Genomic DNA, 12254 nt, shown 5'->3' on the forward strand with positions numbered 1-12254 from the left:
TTCAACCTCATTTATTCTTTAGTTGGCAAGCATCATGTGGTGGGGATAGATCCAAGCATATATGGCTATTCAAATATATTTGATCATGAATTATTTTTGTTGACAATTATCTATATGATAAATAATTTGGGAGGCGAAACATTAAGCTCCTATCTTTCTCTATGTTTGACGGATGCTATTTGTTCTAAAAATGTGCTTTGAGTGTTAGCGATCATGGAAGACTATATTATAGTTGAGTATGTGAAATTTGCTAAATCAAAGCTCTTACATAGACCCTTCCTGAAAGTAAGATGAATTGCAATTGTTTGGTGACTGAGAACGTAGTTTGCTAGTTTTCAAGAAACTTTATGGTCTATACTTTAACATGTGAATAGCTTGTTACTTGATCATGAGAATTTTTATGAGAGGAGCTACTGTTTATGATATATAATGATGCTAGAAAAAGTGTTTGGGACTATCATTGATCAAACTTATGCACTATGCTAGCATTCACATTTCATAAATAATTTCTTTTATCATTTACCTAATCGAGTACGAGCAGGAATTAAGCTTGGGGATACTGATATGTCTCCAACGTATCTATAATTTATGAAGTATTCATGCCATGTCTACAACAATTTTATATGGTTTTGGTATGATTTGATTAGAACCAACCTGGACTGACGTTGTTTTCAGTAGAACTACCGTGGTATCGTTTTTTGTGCAGAAATAAAAATTCTCGGAATGGGCTGAAACTTTACGGTGATTTTTTATGGACCAAAAGAGAACCGTGAAGCACAAAAATTGGACCAGAAGAGTCCCGAGGCGACGACAAGTTAGGGGGGCGCGCCCTACCCCCCCCCCCCCCCCCCCGGAGGGTGCTCCTACCTTGTCGCTGCCTCGTGGACCCCCTTGACATGAGACCGACGCAAAAAATTCCTATAAATACCAAAACCCCCAGAAAGAAACCTAGATCGGGGGTTCCGCCGCAGCAAGCCTCTGTAGCCACGAAAAATCAATCTAGGCCCTCTCTGGCACCCTGCCGGAGGGCGCCATCATCACCGGAGGCAATGGAGGAGGATCCCGGAAGGGGCCCTCATCACCATGGAGGCCAAGGACCAGAGGGAGAACCTATCCCCATCTAGGGGGGAGGCCATGGAGGAGGAATAACAAGGGGGAGACCCTCTCCCCCTCTCTCTCGGTGGCGCCGGAGTGCCACCGGGGGAACCATCGCTGCGGTGATCGTCTTCATCAACATCACGTTCATCATCTCTTTTCAGCGGTCCACTCTCCCGTACCCCACTGTAATCACCTACTTGAACATGGTGCTTTATGCCACATATTATGATCCAATGATGTGTTGCCATCCTATGATGTTTTGAGTATATTTCTTTTGTCTTTTGGGTTGATTGATGATATAGATTGGTTTGAGTTGTATGTTTTATTTTGGTGTTGTCCTATGGTGCCTTCCGTGCCGCGCACACGTGAGGGACTCCCGTTGTAGGGTGTTGCAATACGTTCATGATTCGCTTATAGTGGGTTGCTTGAGTGACAGAAGCATAAACCCGAATAAGGGGGTTGTTGCGTATGGGATAAAGGAGACTTGATACTTTAATGCTATGGTTGGGTTTTACCTTAATGATCTTTAGTAGTTGTGGGTGCTTGCTAGAGTTCCAATCATAAGTGCATATGATCCAAGGAGAGAAAGTATGTTAGCTTATGCATCTCCCTCATATAAAATTGCAATGACGACTACCGATCTTGTTAACAATTGCCTAGGACAATTCCGCACACCGACCCATCATTATTCCACACTCGCTATTTATAATATATAGTAATATATTCTAACTTTATGTTAACATCACCTACTTTTATATTTTAGTTCTCTGATATCATGCAAAGTTATCCTCTTCATACCCACAACGTAGTTTTATTTCTTGTTTCTAGATGAAAGCAAACGTTCGGTGTACGTGGAGTCGTATCAATGGCAGATAGGACTTGAGAGAATATTGATCTTACCTTTAGCTCCTTGTGGGTTCGACACTCCATACTTATCACTTCCACCTTTGGAAATTGCTAAGATGATTCGTTGCACTTGGGATTATCACATAGCCATTGCCAGAAACCCTAGACAATTTGGTTTCATCAATACGGATCTTGGTCTCACCGAGATGGCCTTGCAAACTCTCGGTTTCCCTTTGTAACATTTCGGTCCCACCGAAATGAGCGATCGGTCCTACCGAGTGTGCTTGACATCCTCTCTGTTGCCTTATTGCTTCACTTCGGTCTAACCGAGTTGATGCTATCGGTGCCACCGAGTTGATGTTTGCCATAAGCCCTAGTACATCGGTCCCACCGAGTTGTTCCAGTCAGTCCCACCGAGATTCCTAACGTTCACATTTTGAACTGAATCGATCTCACCGAGTTCTTCTATTCGGTCTGACCGAGTTGGGTCAAATGTGTATAACGGTTGGATTTTGTGTGGAGGCTATATATACCCCTCCACGCCCTTCTCCATCAGTGAGAGAGTCATCAGAACGTGCCTACACTTCCACTACTCATTTTCTGAGAGAGAACCACCTACTCATGTGTTGAGACCAAGATATTCCAATCCTATCACAAGAATCTTGATCTCTAGCCTTCCCCAAGTTGCTTTCCACTCAAATCATCTTTTCACCATTGCCAAATCTGTGAGAGAGAGTTGAGTGCTGGGGAGACTATCATTTAAAGCACAAAAGCAAGGAGTTCATCATCAACACACCATCTATTACCTTTCGGAGAGTGGTGTCTCCTAGATTGGTTATGTGTCTCTTGGCCAAATCTGTGAGAGAGAGTTGAGTGTTGGGGAGACTATCATTTGAAGCACAAAAGCAATGAGTTCATCATCAACACACCATCTATTACCTTTTGAAGAGTGGTGTCTCCTAGATTGATTAGGTGTCTCTTGGGAGCCTTCGACAAGATTGTTGAGTTGAACCAAGAAGTTTGTAAGGGCAAGGAGATCGTCTACTTCGTGAAGATCTACCTGAGTGAGGCAAGTCCTTCATGGGCGTTGGCCATGGTGGGATAGACAAGGCTGCTTCTTCGTGGACCCTTCGTGGGTGGAGCCCTCCGTAGACTCGCACAACCGTTACCCTTCGTAGGTTGAAGTCTCCATCAACGTGGACGTACGATAGCACCACCTATCAGAACCACGCCAAAAATCTCCGTGTCTACATTGTGTTTGCCTTCTCCAAACCCTTCCCTTTACCTCCATATGCAATGTTTTACTTTTCGCTGCTACTCTTAGAATTGCATGTGTATGTTGATTGCTTGACTTGTACTAATTGCTAAAATCTGCCAACAATTAAAATTGGGAAAATGTTAGATTTTTATTTGGTCAAGTAGTCTAATCAACCCCCCCCCCCCCCCCCCCCCCCCGGTAGACCTACTTTCGATCCTACACAAACATATTCATTTTGTACTTCACAGTGTAAACACTCCAATTGGAGTGGTGACTGTTGAGAATTCTATAAAACTATAATCTACGGATAACTTCAGTCAAAATTAGTTGATCCTGTGATACCCACTTACCCAGTATTCGGTCCACAAGAAAAGCACATACACACCCCATGCATCGAACATCCTAAAGAGCTGACAGATCAGCTCTCTTGTTTTCAGTTTATTCAATTCCAGATCGGCAAATCGGACAATTTCTCTGCAGTTCATCAGCTGAAGCAGTTTAACCCCTAAACTAAAGATAAACTCTGCAGATGTATAAACTGGCTCCAGGTAGATCAATTTACAGTGAGGCGGCTATACTCATTGACTCCTTTGATTGCTGTGCTATGAGTCAAGGATCTGGAATGTCTGAAGAGGGAAGAAACCTCATCAGAAAGCTCGAGAGTGACCATACACAGATAACGCCAAGAATTTGAAGAACAGTCAGTAGTGCCCCTAAGGAGTTCATGATAGACAAAGTTTGATTTGTTGCCTCAGTTCCTCTAACAGAAAAGGTGAGTGCTGTCACCAGTTGAGCTGCCCTGTTCAGTTGGTGAAGCCTGTAGACCTGTAAGGATGGATGGGGAAATGAGACATGCTAAGAACTACCAAAATATTTCACTCAAGAAGAACGTCAGCTAAGATGTAGTTACATGATTTGTTGGAACGAACATGAGAAAAGTATATGTCACAATAGCAGTAGTCATAGTCAGGAAAGTAGGAAGCTATAGTGTATGGTGTAAACTGTAGGCAATCCTTTAATAACAGCAGTCAGGCCTAAGCTATACTATATTTACCATTTACCAATGAAATGAAACGAATAGTTATCACATGAGGGAACAAGTTGCTAACAGCCTAGAACCAGTATTGAATATTGACCAGTGATCACTATAAGGAAACTGGGCCCTGTATTATGAATGGTGTGTTTTTTAGCTTGTATTACGAATGATGTGTTGTGTGACTTGTGCCTAAAATCCTCAACCAGACTGAAATTAAACATGAACCATGTAATATATTGGGTTCTCATCATATTGTTTACGAAAATATCAGGACATTACTTTGCCTCATTGATACAAAGTTATCATTTCTGAAGGATGGAAAGTAGAGCAGACAAGCCTTATGTGTTGTGGATGAGCAACAAACTCAGTTGCTACTCTTTGTTGTTTGCATGCTACGCACAAGGCAGCCAGCCCTTACATCCAAGAATATCCAACAAAATATGGATAAGGACCTTACTGTTAGGAAAGTAAGGATTAATTGCTATTCCCTCTGTTCCAAAATATAAGACGTTGCAGTTTAATTTGAACTGCGAAAACGTCTTATATTTAGGAACAGAGGTAATATTTGTTAGGGATTTGATCTCTTTCATCTTAAATATTGCTTGGGAGGAGGCCCACATATATGAAAGGGGCTACCATCATGTCCATTGTAAGCAAGCAATCAATAAACCTTATACAGTCCCTTGTATATCTCCTGTTTCCCCCTCTCCTTTGTATATCACACGTCCTTTTCGTATATACCATCCTTGTACCTTTTGTGATTAACAAATTCTATTTTCATGCCTTCCATGTGGTTATCAGTTAAAGAAAAGCAGTCAATAAGCCAGATTGTTTTAATATTTGTCAGAATTGTTAGTCAAGTTATCCCATAGAATCTAGTATCGGAGCTTCATTTCTCAGGTTTGTCCAAGCTTTCACAACATCTCTACAACATGGGGCTACAAAGGGTCGCAGCCATGGCGGCACTTCAGCTCGAGGATGAGCTGCCTTTGAGGACCAGTGATGATATGTGCACACTATGCACAAGGCAACTGCCCCTAGCATCCAAGTGAATAAGGATATCTAACCACAAGCAGATAAGAATCGTATTGATAGGAAAGCAGGGGTAAATTGCTATTTGTTAAGGATTAAAAATTATTTTCCATATTGCTAGGGAGTAGTCCAACGACCTATAAATGGGCCTACCCCGCATGTATAATGACTTATATTCTGCAAATGGCTCCACGTTATCATTAAGCAATTGCAAATTTACTAAATGGACTGATAAACCAAACTCTGAAACATCAGGTCACCACGAATGACTACCATCTTAACAATGGCATAAACATATCCACCCAATCACACTTGATTATAACTCGAAAGGGTAACTTCAGGATCCAAACAATACCAGGATAAAGTAAGAACCACATTACCTTAAAGATAATAGGGATAACTGGCCAAGAAGGTGATTTCCGATGCCGTGCATACTGTTCGAATGCGAATTGTACAACAAGACCTACCAGATAAGGTGCAAGAGTAGCTGAAGCTGCTGGACCAGTCCAGGGCCAAACCATGCCCATTGTCAGAAGCGGTATTATCAGGCTTAGAACCATCGTTGTTACTGAAGAAATTCGGAAAAATCTAGCTTTTGACCAGATGTAGCTCTTAGGTGCTACCTGCTGCAAAGGTCTCCAGACTTTATCAATCAACAGGACAAAAATCCCAACTCCTCCGTAAAACAGAGCCTCAGTGAAGAATAGTATAAGGAAATCTGCACACAACAATAAAATTCTATCAGTAATGCAGCTATGGCTAGTTTTTATCCAAATGAGGAATGGTATATGTAGTGTCTTTGGAGTAGATGTGTAAATATATTCCAAGAACGAATTACGTGCATCGGTGTTCATTTAAGGGAAAGAAAATTGTTACAATGTGTATGGGGGATGATCAGATGTAAAGCAATGAAATTACCTATTTTCAATCACCAATTACTTACATGCCTTTTAATGGAATAAATGCTACTAACAGGCACAGATATATGATTGTCTTAAATGGTAACCAACATAACTGATTTCCCTCAGCTAATAAAAGGTGGGACTGGGAGGTAAAGGAATGAGATAAAAGACACTATCAGAGTTGTTGAGGATGAAAAGAACAAATTTCTGAATTATCACAGAAAGGATACCTGTCAACAGGGAATCCTCAAACACGGCTGAGAGTACTCTCCGCAGGTAAAGCGATGGAAGAACCAAGAATGCCACAAGAATAGTTGGACCAACAAACCATACTAATCTAGATGCTTCCTTGCCAGGATGTGGCACACTCTCCACACTTAACGTTTGAGAGCTGCCGCCATGAAATGAGATGAATCCCGGTTTTCCAGCACTCCTCTCAGTAAAATCGGAGCCCAAAGATGCAGAGGAATCTGCAGTATTACTCTTGGTATCTTCTAAGACTGGCGTGTCCGAGGTAAGTGAAGCAATTGGCTCCTGTTTGTCGCTAGCAGTGCAGGAAACAATTCGCTTAATATGTCCATCATGGTTGCCGGAGCTCCTTAGAACTTGTTCTGTTAACATGTGGTAAAATCAACGTAAACGGCTATGTGTATTCAATAAAGAGCTTTTCATAAAGTAAGGGGAAAAATTACCTTTTAGAGTGCCCAAGTACTGCATCCTACATCCATTTACCCTTTGAACTGCAAATGATCCTGCAAGCTGAGAGATAACCCTGTGTCAAACCAGACAATTCACCGCAATTTTCATGTTCATAGCATCCAGAATCGCAGAAGTATATGGAGCATAGAGTAGGTACATGTAAGTATGTAACTGTCAAAATTTAAGAGGTACTCGTATTTCAGTAAAAAGTCTACCAAAAAATGACTGAAACTCATTGGCACGTTGACATCGCACCCAATAGAGGGAATAAAATCATCCTTTTCGAATTATCCATACGGGGGACTAAAACTTCCACCAGTAACTAATTAAAACTCACCTAATCGCTAACCAAGCACGAAATAGGAGGTCATACAGAGAGGAAAAATGCTCTAGGCGTTTGGGCACGAGGAGGAGGGGATTGCCTTGGGATAGGAGCAGGCTACGGAGCTGAGGCGGCAGCGAGGAGAGGCGGAGAAGGCCGAAGCAGACGGGGAGGCGGCCCTGGGGCGGAGCCGGAGGACGGTGGGGCCTGCCACGGCGGCCATGGTCCGTTGCGCTATCTGGCAGCAGCAAGGGGAAGAGGACGGTGGGACGGACGGACGGGCGCCCCGGCCGCTTGGCCCGGTGAGGTTTGTTTGGTGTGGTGGTCGTCAGACTGCCGCACGAGAACTGTGACGTCGGGGCCCAGATGTCAGATTTTTTTTCTTTTTTTAGAAGAATTCAGTTTTTTTTTATAGAGAAGTTTGTTTTTTAAAGAACATGCATATGCGGACGGGCCTAGTATGTACAGCTGGGCTGCAATTTCACGGGGAAAACACGGCCGGGAAACTCGAGCCGATCGCAGACGGCGGCGCTCCGCGCACGTCCGCGTGGGATGGGCCAGCCCATTGTATTTCCATGTGCGTTGTTATTGACGATCAATAAAATAGAGCGTATTTGGCCTAAAAGCACGATGTAAAAGGGAGTGTTGATGGGGCGATTTCAGTGGAGCAAAGGAAGAGCTTGGCGGCGGCAATTTTTCACTAAAAAATGGAGCTTTCTTGAGGGGCCTTCGTTCTGGTTATGGTCTTATGGACAGAGTGATGGATCGCTCATCTGTTGAAGCAATTGCATATAGGAAAGCTTTATGCCTTGCTCACGATCAAGGATTAAGCTCGCAGTCTATTGCTTCTGACTATTCTGGTGTTATTTGTAGCATCCAGAACGGGACGTTTGGGGTAATTGTGATGATCATTAGAGAACTTATAGAGATGAAGAATGCTATGGACGGTATTCTCTCCGTCTGAAATTATTTGTCGCTCAAACAGATGTATTTAACGCTGAAATACGTTTAGATACATCCATTTCAGCGACAACTAATTCCGGGCGAAGGTAGTATAGTTTTTAAGCATGACGGTAGATGATGCAATGTAGATGCCCATAATTTTGCTAGCAATTCATTGCAACTTGTTTCAAGTTGTCATGTTTGGCTTTTGCAGCCTTCGGGCTATGTACAAAAGATTACCAATGGTTAATAAAGTATTTTTGCAGAAAAAAGATACTAGTCGTTATTTTAATAAAACTTGCATTTTAAATTCATTAGTTAGAAATATTTTGTTTTTTCACTTTGTTCTTCAAATTTTGGCTGAGTATATTATTTCAATGAATTTTAAAAAATTAGCCAATTGAAAAAATGTTCATGAATCTAAAAATACCTTAAATTATAAAATGCTTGTGATTTTGAAAAAAAAATCACAATTTTTCTAAAAAAATCATAAATTTTCGCTAATTTCAAAATATGTTCACGAAATTGAAAAAAATTGTGAATTCAAAAAATATTCACGGCTTTCAAAGAAAAATCATGAATTTTATAAATGTTTGTGGATTTGAAACAAAAAATAGAAAGGGAGAAAATAATAGAAAAAATGAAAAAAAACAGTGGAAAAAAGGAAAAGAAAAAAGGACCTTCTGAAACCTTGCCAAAACCAGGTGGAAGGTTCGAGAAGCTTCCTAAAACTAGTCGGGACCTCATTCGCTTCCTTCGCTATTTGTCTGACCAAATAGTGTCGTTTAGTGAGCATTTGTTTGGTGATATGTATTACTATACATATCATTGTCATTGATTCACTGAGTCCTCCTAGTCTATGCATGTCGTAGGAGAATCAAGTGCAAGTCCATCATAGAAGATCACAATAGTCGTGCAAGTCCTTGCTTATGGATGTTCGTCCAATGCCATCGATGACTATGTTCGCATTGAGGAAGATCTCATCCTCGAGTGTGTGAGACGATTCACCAAAGTTGCGATCAAGATCTATTGAATGGAAGCACTAGGTGAAGGAAATATGCCCTAGAGGCAATAATAAAGTTATTATTTATTTCCTTATATCATGATAAATGTTTATTATTCATGCTAGAATTGTATTAACCGGAAACTTGGTACATGTGTGAGTACATAGACAAACAGAGTGTCACTAATATGCCTCTACTTTGACTAGCTCGTTAATCAAAGATGGTTAAGTTTCCTAGCCATAGACATGTGTTGTCATTTGATGAACGGGATCACATCATTAGAGAATGATGTAATTGACTTGACCCATCCGTTAGCTTAGCACTATGATCGTTTAGTTTATTGCTATTGCTTTCTTCATGACTTATACATGTTCCTATGACTATGAGATTATGCAACTCCCGAATACCGGAGGAACACTTAGTGTGCTATCAAACGTCACAACGTAACTGGGTGATTATGAAGATGCTCTACAGGTGTCTCCAATGGTGTTTGTTGGTTTGGCATAGATCGAGATTAGGATTTGTCACGCCGTGTTTCGGAGAGGTATCTCTGGGCCCTCTCGGTAATGCACATCACTATAAGCCTTACAAGCAATGTGACTAATGAGTTAGTTGCGGGATGATGCATTACAGAACGAGTAAAGAGACTTGCCGGTAACGAGATTGAACTAGGTATTGAGATACCAACGATCGAATCTCGGGCAAGTATCATACCGATGACAAATGGAACAACGTATGTTGTTATGCGGTTTGACCGATAAAGATCTTTGTAGAATATGTAGGAACCAATATGAGCATCCAGGTTCTGCTATTGGTTATTGACCGGAGATGAGTCTCGGTCATGTCTACATAGTTCTCGAACCCGTAGAGTCCGCACGCTTAACGTTCGATGACGATTGGTATTATGAGTTTATGTGATTTGATGAACCGAAGGTTGTTCGGAGTCCCAGATGAGATCACAGACATGAAGAGGAGTCTCAAAATGGTCGAGAGGTAAAGATTCATATATTGGAAGGTTGCATTCGGACATCAGAATGGTTCTGAGTAGTTCGGGCATTTTTCCGGAGTACCGGGAGGTTACCGGAACCCCCCGGGAGAAGTAATGGGCCTATTGGGCCTTATTGGAGGAGAGGAGAAAGGGCCACGTGGTAGGGGCGCCCTTCCCCTTGCCCAAACCGAATTGGACTAGGGGAGGGGGTCGGGCCCCCTCTTTCCTTCCCCCTCTCTCTCCCTTCGCTTTCCCTCCGGTGGGATAAAGGAAAAAGGGGGGGCCGAATCCTACTTGGACTAGGAGTCCAAGTAGGACTCCCCCCTTGGCGCGCCCAACCTGGCCGGCCTCCTCTCTCCCTCCTTCCTTTATATACGTGGCCAGGGGCACCCCAATAGCACAACCACACAATCTCTTAGCCGTGTGCGGTGCCCCCCTCCACAGTTACACACCTCGATCATATCGTCGTAGTGCTTAGGCGAAGCCCTGCGCCGGTAACTTCATCATCACCGTCGCCACGCCGTTGTGCTTACGGAACTCTCCCTCGGCCTCAACTGGATCAAGAGTACGAGGGACGTCACCGAGCTAAATGTGTGCTAAACACGGAGGTGCTGTATGTTCGGTGCTAGGGTCGGTCGGATCGTGAAGACGTACGACTACATCAACCGCGTTGATATAACGCTTCCGCTTTCGGTCTACGAGGGTACGTGGACACACTCTCCCGCTCGTTGCTATGCATCACCTAGATAGATCTTGCGTGATCGTAGGAAAATTTTGAAATTACTGCGTTCCCCAACAGTGGCATACGAGCGAGGTCTATGCGTAGATGTTATATGGACGAGTAGAACACAAAGAGTTGTGTGCGATAATAGTCATATTGCTTACCAGCATGTCATACTTTGATTCGGCAGTATTGTTGGATGAAGCGGCTCAGACCGACATTATGTGTACGCTTACGCGAGACTGGTTCTACCGACGTGCTTCGCACACAGGTGGCTAGTGGGTGTCAGTTTCTCCAACTTTAGTTGAATCGAGTGTGACTACGCCCGGTCCTTGTTGAAGGTTAAAACAACACAGTTGACAAAAAATCGTTGTGGTTTTTGATGCGTAGGTAAGAACGGTTCTTGCTAAGCCCGTAGTAGCCACGTAAAATTTGCAACAACAAGTAGAGGACGTCTAACTTGTTTTTGCAGGGTATGCTGTGATGTGATATGGTCAAGACGTGATGATATATAAATTGTTGTATGAGATGATCATGTTTTGTAAAAGTTATCGGCAACTGGAAGGAGCCTTATGGTTGTCGCTTTATTGTATGAAATGCAATCGCCATGTAATTGCTTTACTTTATCACTAAGCGGTAGCGATAGTCGTAGAAGCAATAGTTGGCGAGACGACAACGATACTTCGATGGAGATCAAGGTGTCAAGCCGGTGACGATGGTGATCATGACGGTGCTTTGGAGATGGAGATCAAAGGCACAAGGTGATGATGGCCATATCATATCACTTATATTGATTGCATGTGATGTCTATCCTTTATGCATCTTATTTTGCTTAGTTCGGCGGTAGCATTATAAGATGAGCTCTCACTAAATTTCAAGGTATAAAGTGTTCTCCCTGAGTATGCACCGTTGCGACAGTTCGTCATGCCGAGACACCACGTGATGATAATCTTGATCATAAACCTACAATTCATCGGATCTCGGCAAACACACCGCAAAAATTATTACATCGAATAGATCTCCAAGAACATCGAGGAGAACTTTGTATTTAGAACCAAAGAGAGAGGAGAAGCCATCTAGCTAATAACTATGGACCCGAAGGTCTGTGGTAAACTACTCACACATCATCGGAGAGGCTATGGTGTTGATGTAGAAGCCCTCCGTGATCGAATCCCCCTCCGGCAGATTGCCGGAAAAGGCCCCAAGATGGATCTCACGGGTACAGAAGGTTGCGGCGGTGGAAAAGTGGTTTCGTGGCTCTCCTGGATGTTTTCAGGGTATAAGAGTATATATAGGCGAAAGAAGTAGGTCGGTGGAGCAACGAGGGGCCCATGAGGGTGGGGGCGCGCCTACCCCTGGGTGCGCCCTCCTGCCTTGGGGCCACCTCGTTACATCTCTGACTTCCA

General features: G+C 42.9%; 1 protein-coding gene across 1 annotated transcript; it reads right to left on the bottom strand.

The window, feature by feature from the left end:
* Nucleotides 1-3591: 3591 nt before the first annotated feature.
* LOC109753373 (uncharacterized) lies at nt 3592-7564 on the bottom strand. Its single transcript, XM_020312284.4, has 5 exons — nt 7294-7564; nt 6865-6931; nt 6403-6783; nt 5651-5988; nt 3592-4027 (listed from the first exon to the last, which is right to left on the bottom strand). The coding sequence occupies exons 1-5, from the start codon at nt 7414-7416 to the stop codon at nt 3812-3814; spliced, it is 1125 nt and encodes a 374-aa protein (XP_020167873.1). The 5' UTR covers nt 7417-7564; the 3' UTR covers nt 3592-3811.
* Nucleotides 7565-12254: the final 4690 nt, after the last annotated feature.

Source organism: Aegilops tauschii, chromosome 3, assembly GCF_002575655.3.
Source record: "Aegilops tauschii subsp. strangulata cultivar AL8/78 chromosome 3, Aet v6.0, whole genome shotgun sequence".
Taxonomy (NCBI): domain Eukaryota; kingdom Viridiplantae; phylum Streptophyta; class Magnoliopsida; order Poales; family Poaceae; genus Aegilops; species Aegilops tauschii.

What these genes read in the sequence shown, in the direction of transcription:
- LOC109753373 (XM_020312284.4), bottom strand. Translation starts at nt 7,416, where the DNA reads ATGGCCGCCGTGGCAGGCCCCACCGTCCTCCGGCTCCGCCCCAGGGCC. An exon ending in TAGCCTGCTCCTATCCCAAG is followed by an intron (nt 6,932 to 7,293) that starts GCAATCCCCTCC and finishes GTTATCTCTCAG; the next exon opens with CTTGCAGGATCATTTGCAGT. An exon ending in GTACTTGGGCACTCTAAAAG is followed by an intron (nt 6,784 to 6,864) that starts GTAATTTTTCCC and finishes ACATGTTAACAG; the next exon opens with AACAAGTTCTAAGGAGCTCC.